A 9,438-nucleotide genomic window follows, 5' to 3' on the forward strand; every position below is an offset into this window, starting at 1 on the left:
TTGGTGCTTTTTATGCTACACGATTGTTGCCCCGATTTTCACTCGCCAACTGGTCGGCGCTAGATTTGCCGGCTCGGGAGCATCTCGGCGTGTCATGTCTAGCATGTCAGATATCTGGATCTGAGTCGCCCAACTGGCAACGAGTGCCATGTCAAACAGCCAATGAGAACGCAAAATACGGTGCGAGGGGAAACGCAGGGGCGTAATATAGTTGATATCAGAATACATCAGCACACACACACAAGTTTTACAGTATTTCTGACCTGATCGTTCTCTACAAAACAGGCTCAGCTGTGCAGCCACTGTTGGGTCCTTGAGCAAGGCCCTTAACCCTGTCTGCTCCACAGCTCCACCGCTGTACGATGGCTGACCCTGCGCTGACCCCAGCTTCCAAACAAGCTGGGGTATGCAAAGAAAGAATTTCATTGTACTGTATATGTATATATGACAAATATATATATATGGTGGAGCGTGTAGATTAGCTGTGGGTTATAATAGTTATATAATATTTTACCATGGCAATATATGATTTTAAGATAATAATAAACTTTTACAGTTTATTATTTATTAACTTTTAAATTATACAGTATAATAGCCATACAACTGGACTATAGTTTGTCAGTATTTGAATATACACACAAAAATGGATATTTATATTTTAAAACTGTATTTCTATACGTTATATTGTAAACTTTACAGCCAGTGTTGCTTTCTCTATCCTCTACAACTTGACACGCCCACGGATGACGCCACGGTTCCCACAGCAGTAAACGTATCAGAGAATCATATGATTATATCCACACTAGTGTGTGTTAAACAGAGGCTCGTATTCACACACACACACACACACACGCCCACTACACACAGCCCAGCGCGCTCGACAATAAAAGGCACCACGGGTCACGCTGATCTGTAAATACGTCAGCCGTGAAGCATGAAAAGAGAATGTGTATCCGCTCACATTCCTCTGGCTGTTTCCTTCCTCTCCAGAAACCACACACACACACACACACACACACACACACACACACACACACACACACACACACACACACACACACACACACACACACACAGTGTGAGTATTCATTAATGTGTGTGTGTAATGTGACTAGCCTTGTGACGGAGCACGAATTCCCCCGGGGTGTTCAGAAAGCCCTTACCTCGATATAGTCCTCCGGGACCAGGCCGACCTCGCCGCTGGAGTTCCGTGCCTCGATCCATCCTCCTCCTACATTCTGTGATCAAAAGAAAAGCGTTTAGGTTTAGATCTCACTCTCAATCACACACACACACACACAGAATAAACAGTACAGAGAGAGAAAACAGACCTGGTTGGTGACGGTGATGGTCTCTCCTTCTCTCACCGACAGCTCATTATTTCCAGGCTCCGCTGAGAAGTCGTATAAAACCCGCACCTGTACAGGAAACCAATAAACACATGAGACAAGACAAAGACAAAGCACTGTCACCTCACAGCAAGAAGGTCCTGGGTTCGATTCCCAGGTGGAGCGGTCCGGGTCCTTTCTGTGTGGAGTTTGCATGTTCTCCCCAAGTCGGTGTGGGTTTCCTCCGGGTGCTCCGGTTTCCTCCCACAGTACAAAGACGTGCAAGTGAGGTGAACTGGGGATACAAAATTGTCCATGACTGTGTTTAATATAAAAGAACTTGAACTGAGGCACGCAGGTAACACAGCGGGATATTCCGCTAGCACACCAGCGCCGAGATTCTGAAACTGTAAGGACCCTGATTGGCAGATATATACACACTGATCAGCCATAACATTAAAACCACCTCCTTGTTTCTACACTCACTGTCCATTTTATCAGCTCCACTTACCATATAGAAGCACTTTGTAGTTCTACAATTACTGACTGTAGTCCATCTGTTTCTCTGCATGCTTTGTTACCCCCTTTCATGCTGTTCTTCAATGATCAGGACCCCCACAGGACCCCCACAAAGTAGGTACTATTTAGGTGGTGGATGATTCTCAGCACTGCAGTGACACTGACATGGTGGTGATGTGTTAGTGTGTGTTGTGCTGGTATGAGTGGATCAGACACAGCAGCGCTGCTGGAGTTTTTAAATACCGTGTCCACTCACTCTCCACTCTATTAGACACTCCTACCTAGTCGGTCCACCTTGTAGATGTAAAGTCAGAGACGATCGCTCATCTATTGCTGCTGTTTGAGTCGGTCATCTTTTAGACCTTCATCAGTGGTCACAGGACGCTGCCCACGGGGCGCTGTTGGCTGGGTATATTTTTGGTTGGTGGATGATTCTCAGTCCAGCAGTGACAGTGAGGTATTTAAAACCTCCAACAGCACTGCTGTGTCTGATCCACACATACCAGCACAACACACACTAACACACCACCACCATGTCAGTGTCACTGCAGTGCTGAGAATCATCCACCACCTAAATAATACCTGCTCTGTGGTGGTCCTGTGGGGGTCCTGACCATTAAAGAACAGGGTGAAAGGGGGTAACAAAGCATGCAGAGAAACAGATGGACTACAGTCAGTAATTGTAGAACTACAAAGTGCTTAAAGTGAGAGTAGAAACAAGGAGGTGGTTTTAATGTTATGGCTGATCAGTGTGTAAAGTCATTCTAATTTGTCTCATTAATACACATCGATTTGTCCCTGTCTTACACATGCACATGGAATAAAAACTAGCTGGTTTGTCCAACAAAACAGTTGTAAATTGTCAAACGACTCTTATTTAACCTCCTTTCCTGTTGTTTTTGTTTGTTTATGGGGGTCATTTACCCCTGGTCAGCGAGTTCCCTTCATCCAAAGGTCTTTTCAGCTCCAGTTCTAACCGAAAGCATTTCAGTTTGATTTGGGATCTACAGACGTCTCGGAGTCAGTGCTGGGAGGAGATCAGGGCTCCGGCCCAAAAATATAAAGCCAACAGCGCTCTGCTTTCAGAAAGCGTCAGCACTGTGTGATGTTTACAGTTCAGACCACAACAAATGTGTTAGCCAAACATATGCTGCGTATCAAACGGCTCATGCTCACAGACAGACATTTGTTATCATGTTTGAGCCTTGTGGAGAGTAAAGACTGAGCTGAATATGATATGATGATTATAATAATAATAATAATAAAAGAATAATGATTTTGGATTAAACAGCACTTTTCACAATCTCAAGGTTGCTTCACGATACAGTACATAATAAGAATTTCCCAGGAGGGAGTTTTGTAGCTCCCTAGTACTAACCCTAATATGAGGAATAGTCAGAAAAGTGTGCGAGGAGATTTGTAGGGATGCAGAAGTTCCTCAAAATACGACATGAAGCTCAACCGCAACTGGGTTATGCAACAAACCAACAATCTGAGGCACAAAAATCCACATCTGAATAGCACAAAGTAAATGTAATGGGGGATTTGGAATGAAAGTACCAACGTGAACGCCATTGGGAAGCTCTCCACCCTAGTGGCAGGACCGTAATGAGCAATTCATTCTCAAAGTCCCCCAAGAGCGGGTCAAAATGTTCCACTTTAATGCGAAAGACTGATCTCTGGTTATCAAAACATTTTCTATTAAAAATACAGTCTGAACAATTGAGGCTTAAGGGCCTTGTTCAAGGGCCCAACAGCAGCGACCTGGCAGTGGTGGGGCTAGAACCTATCACTCACTCACTTTCTTAACCACTTATCCAATCAGGGTGTGTGTATATGCTGGAGCCTATCCCAGCTGTTCAATGGGCACAAGGCACACAGTAACATCGCAAGGCAGACACACACACACATTCACCTATAGGGCAATTCAGTGCCTCCAATTAACCTGACTGCATGTTTTTGGACTGTAGGAGGAAACCGGAGCTGCCGGAGGAAACCCACGCAGACACGGGGAGAACATGCAAACTCCACAAGTGCTACCCACTTATCAGACCTTCAGATTACCTGAAGGTACCTTAATCACTAGGCAACAGCTTGCCCATTGGGCTACAGTTACTATTAAGGTGGCCCAATTTGGCACATCCTGGGACAATTGATTAACACATGGCCTGTTGGTGTTGGATAACATTTTTTTATTTAATAAATACAATAACTTATTATGTATAATGTCTATAGTTGTCTATGTCTTGTATAACATTTGGTTGGATGATCCAGAATCATTTTTGACACAAAAATATAAGATATAACTGTGGCAACAGGGCACCATGATTCAAGATTCTCGCTGTGAAAACCTTCGAATCGCAGAGACTTTTACTAAACATGATGATGCCAATTTTGCCTATCTGGATGACAATTTATATTTACTAAAGCAAAGAAAAAAAAAAAAAAAACTGCATAGCTCTCATTCAAACACACACACACACACCCCCCCATGTAAGCTTAGTGAATGACTCCTCTGTTTAGGAGGCCTACTCAGTCTACAAGCACCCTTTAAACACGTACTTTCTCACACAGCCAGAAACTGTTGAGTCTGTGAGCGTAATCTCTTTTTTTTTTTATTATGAATACATCGTTTGCATATATTTCTGCCTGTGTGTCAGAACGATGTATTTCTGGTGATGTTATGCCTCCGTAAAATGCTGATAATTATATGAGCAGCTGAATTACAGTCTTTAATGAATAAGAGAAATTATAGTTCACTGTGAGATCAAGTGAGTTCAAGGGTGTTAAAAATAAAAGCTTTTTAAAATGCCATTCAAAAGGTAATCATGTTTAATAATATTAATAATGTTTAGTGGAAGTGGTAGCACATTCGGTTAAAGTAATACCGTAGTATTTGGATGGTCGCTGATCCAAGCCCCATCACCGCCAAATTGCCACTGTTGGGTCTCTAAGCAAAAGCCCTTAAATCTTGACCGCTTGCGCCGTGTTAAATTACAACTGTATGTCATTTGGGATATAAAAGCATCTGCTAAAGGCTATTAAATCTAAATGTAAAAGTTTAGACAATACAGTAGGGGGTTTTCAACAAGGCGAGCTGACGAAAAGGTTAAAAAAGGTTTGATAGAAGACAAGTTGGCGTAGACTTCTGCAGTTAACAAGATAAAGATAAAAGACCTTGACTTGAACATTTTGCTTGGACTAAATATAAGTTTATTGGGCATATCTATAAGTTTGATGATTCAAAATAATTCATGGGTACAAATAGAGACACAAATCTTCATCAATTTGTTATCAAACATACTTAAGTCACTTGATAGCAAGTTAATTGATATGAAGATATCTTTTATTTGTCATATATACATATACAGACGTACAGTACAATGAATTCTTCCTTCGCATATCCCAGCTTGTTTAGAAGCTGGGGTCAGAGCGCAGGGTCAGCCATCGTACGGCGCCCCTGGAGCAGACAGGGTTAAGGGCCTTGCTCAAGGACCCAACAGTGGCTGCATAGCAGACCCTGGATTTGAACCACCAATCTTCCTGTTGATAGCCCAAAGCTCTACCCACTAGGATACCACTGCCTTAATTGCAAGTTAACTTAAACTTTACATCTATTCCAACCATCTGACTGACAGCAAACTGCTCTGCTGTACAGTATTTTATGGAATAATTGATAGTACCCTGGGAAATACTGTCCTTGCACTAAGGCTGTTTGTTTGTTGGTGTATTAGGATTTTAACGTCATGTTTTACACTTTTGGTAACATTCATGACAGGAACGGTAGTTACTGCTTACACAAGATTCATCAGTTTATATCAAACACAGTCATGTACAATTTTGTATCTCCAATTCACCTCACTTGCATGTCTTTGGACTGTGGGAGGAAACCGAAGCACCCGGAGTAAACCTACACAGACACAGGGAGAACATGCAAACTCCACACAGAAAGGACCTGGACCGCCCCACCTGGGGATCGAACCCAGGGCCTTCTTAATGTGAGGTAACAGTGCTACCCACCGAGCCACCGTGCCACACTAAGGCTGTAGTCTTGAAGCAAACTCTGGGGGAACCAAACCTATCGAGGTGGGGTTGTGTTTCTTGACACACTAAAACATTCCTGCCATATCAATAACTGATAGGAACACTGACAGATCCTAACGTTACACAGAGCTAACAGGTGAAACATGTTTATATATAATTATATGTATATGTATATGTAAGGCAGTTGTAGCCTAGTGGTTAAGGTACTGGACCAGCAATCCAAAGGTCGCTGGTTCAAGCCTCACCACTGACGGGCCCTTAACCCTCAATTGCTTAGACAATATACTGTACTGTACACAGTACTGTAAGTCGCTTTGGAATTGAGCGTCTGCTAAATGCCAAAAATGTTTTAATAATTTAACATCAGTATATTGGGCATATCTGAATATTTTTAGATATGAAAACATTGGCTTGCACACTAGAAGTTACAAAATCACTCATTAAACTTATTCACATGGTAAATTTATGATATGAGGCCATTATTTAAAGTATATTTCTTCTAAATAACTGTAAATTTTGTTCATTTTAATGGCAGAAGTTTAAGTTTCAGTACTTTAACCTAAACTTGGTGGATGCTGTTAAATTTGCTAATTAGTTTGCCAAAAATTATCCAGCTGTGGTTTGAGCTTCCACAAACTTATCAGCATTAATAGAAAGTTTCACTTTCCTTTTTTTTTAAATAATAAAACCATATTTAATCATATATTACAAGTTTTAATTATAATGAATTGTACTTGATGCTATTTTGAACACTCAGTATGAGTAGTAAAGCCATAAAATAAACAATACAAAATATTAAATTTATATTTTTATATTGATGCTTTTTTTTTCTTTAAGATTAAAAAGTAAAACAAGTTAATTTAGGTTAAACATGAACTTTTGACGCCTGCTTTGCGTTTGACTACAAAAATTTTATTAGTGAGGAATACGAGTATTTTTAATTAGCATCAATACTTGTGGCAGAATGTTTATATTTTGTGATTGTTGATATACTTCTTAGCTATGAAAGTAAATTTCAATCGCTAGCAGACTGAAATTCATTAAATAGCTGATTAAAATACAGTTAAAACTATAATATTAAAAGGTGGCTTTAAGTTTCTTTACATAGCTAACTGATGCTAATAAAGACGCAGCATGGACAAACTACATGTCCCATGATGCACCGCGCAACGTCATGACCCATACTGGAAAGGTAGTAAAATGTCACAAGACTCACCTAATGATACATTTTTTCCAGTGTTTACAAGAAAACGACAGAAACATTCGTGCACTGCAGAAACTATTATAACAGTCTCTTATATAAATGCATGTCTAAATGATGTTAAAAATAAAGTGTAGCGAAGATAAATACTATAGAAGAAAGCTAACTACAGGCGGCTGTGTGGAGCTGCCAGCAAACTGGTCGCGTTATTAATAATTATTAACACATGAAGTAAACAGATCAAAATAAAGCAGATCTCACCGTTGTTGCCATTACGATCGCTGAAGGATGAATAAAACAGTCATTACAGAACTCGTAGCTTGTTGAGATAATGATTCCTCATCCAGACTCTCACTGCACTGCCTTACTAACTCAACTTCACCAAAACAACAAGCGTTCCCACCAAAGCGCCGAAATACTGCACATAACACACCTACTGCACTCAGGCCTGACCTCCAGCCTTCACCTTCTACACCTAATAACAAATACAATCACAGAATTATGGAAAAACCAGAGATTCCTGCTGATAGTTCCGACCTTTCAGACTCTGAGCTGAACAAGTTTGGAGTTACATTTAAACCGGAAACTGCGGCTGCGCCCAGCAGAGAGCGAACTCTGATCAGATCCACACACACACACACACACACACACACACACACACACACACACACACACACACACACGAACTACACTACACCAACAACACTACACACCAACAACACTACACACTCTGATCAGATCCACACACACACCAACAACACTACACACTCTGATCAGATCCACACACACACACCAACAACACTACACACTCTGATCAGATCCACACACACACCAACAACACTACACAATCTGATCAGATCCACACACACGAGCGTTACACTAACTACACTACACCAAGTGCACTACACACCAACAACACTACATACCAGCAACACTACACAACAAGTAGTATAAGTACTACACACTAACTACACTACACACCAAGTACACTAAACAGTAACTACACTACACACCGAGTACAATACACACCACGTGCACTACACACTAACTACACAACACACCAAGTACACTACACAACAGGTACTATACACTACACACCAAGTGCATTACACACCAAGTATACTACACACCAACTGCACTACACACCAATGACACTACACTAACTGCACTACACTCTAACTACACTAAACACGAAGTACACAACACTAACTACACTACACACCAAGTGCACTACACACCAACTACACTGCACAACACACCAAATACACTAAACTACCAACTACACTATCAAACACTTATTAACTACACTAACTAACTACACTACACACCAAATGCACTAACTACACTACACACTAAATACACTATCAAACACTTATTAACTACACTACACACCAACTACACTATCAAACACTTATTAACTACACTACACACCAACTACACTATCAAACACTTATTAACTACAGCAATGATAATAATACTACATTTAATAATTATTGATATTATGCGTTATTATATATGTTTTATATTATCATCATTTGTTTTAATAAAACTGTGAAGAGTATTTTATTTAATAACCGTACTCTGCAACTTACATTTACAAAATACATTTATTTTTGACAACAATTATTGTGCTTTAAGCTGCAATAGAAAGTTGATATTGGTGTATTTGCGTAATCTGAATAAACCTTACGGCAGGATTTTTGCTGAGTTTACTTCATTATTACCTGTTTTCCAGTTACAACCAACCACTTCATAGTTCTTATCAGTTTACTGGCTCCATCTAGTGCAGGAGTTGATCTACACTGTGAGTAAACATGCACTAACGGTGAGGAGAAAAGAACTGCAGACCATTTAAATCCCCAATTTGCTATGATGTTACAAGTGTACAAGTTACTTACAAGTGTACAAACCTTTTAACTTTAACAACATAATTCTGTTCATTAAATTATGACTGAAATCTTCACATCTTAGCCCACCGGCATGAAGACTTGAGTCTATCAGCCAGGAGAAGCATTTTAGGCATTTTTAATAATGTTTTTTTTTTTCTTTTTTTCTATACTTTTCTATACATCTGAACGGTGCATCAATATATGCATATATTATATATCTTTATGGTGAAACTACACACCAGAAAATTGGGGAAATGCTCATTGAAATATTTTGTAAACCGTTTATTTAGCACTTTTAATCACACACACTGTTGCAGAACTTTAATTTTCAAGCACTTCAGTGTGTTATATAAACTAACTACACTACACACTAACTACACTACACACTAACTACACTATACACTAACTGTAATATACACCAACTACACTATACACTAACTTCACTATACACTAACTG

At 40.0% G+C, this 9,438-nt stretch overlaps 1 protein-coding gene across 2 annotated transcripts in view; it reads right to left on the reverse strand.

The window, feature by feature from the left end:
* Positions 1 to 7,680, reverse strand: part of snx9b (sorting nexin 9b) — a 38,659-nt gene extending 30,979 nt beyond the window's left edge. For both annotated transcript variants that reach the window (XM_063002407.1, XM_063002406.1), the window contains exons 1-3: positions 7,354 to 7,680; positions 1,332 to 1,418; positions 1,164 to 1,238 (exon numbers count right to left, since the gene is read on the reverse strand). In XM_063002407.1, the coding sequence (XP_062858477.1) occupies positions 1,164 to 1,238; positions 1,332 to 1,418; positions 7,354 to 7,365 (174 nt within the window). In that variant the 5' untranslated portion in view covers positions 7,366 to 7,680. The remainder of the gene's footprint in view (positions 1 to 1,163; positions 1,239 to 1,331; positions 1,419 to 7,353) is intronic.
* Positions 7,681 to 9,438: the final 1,758 nt, after the last annotated feature.

The sequence above is a fragment of the Trichomycterus rosablanca genome, chromosome 9 (genome assembly GCF_030014385.1).
Source record: "Trichomycterus rosablanca isolate fTriRos1 chromosome 9, fTriRos1.hap1, whole genome shotgun sequence".
Lineage (NCBI taxonomy): Eukaryota > Metazoa > Chordata > Actinopteri > Siluriformes > Trichomycteridae > Trichomycterus > Trichomycterus rosablanca.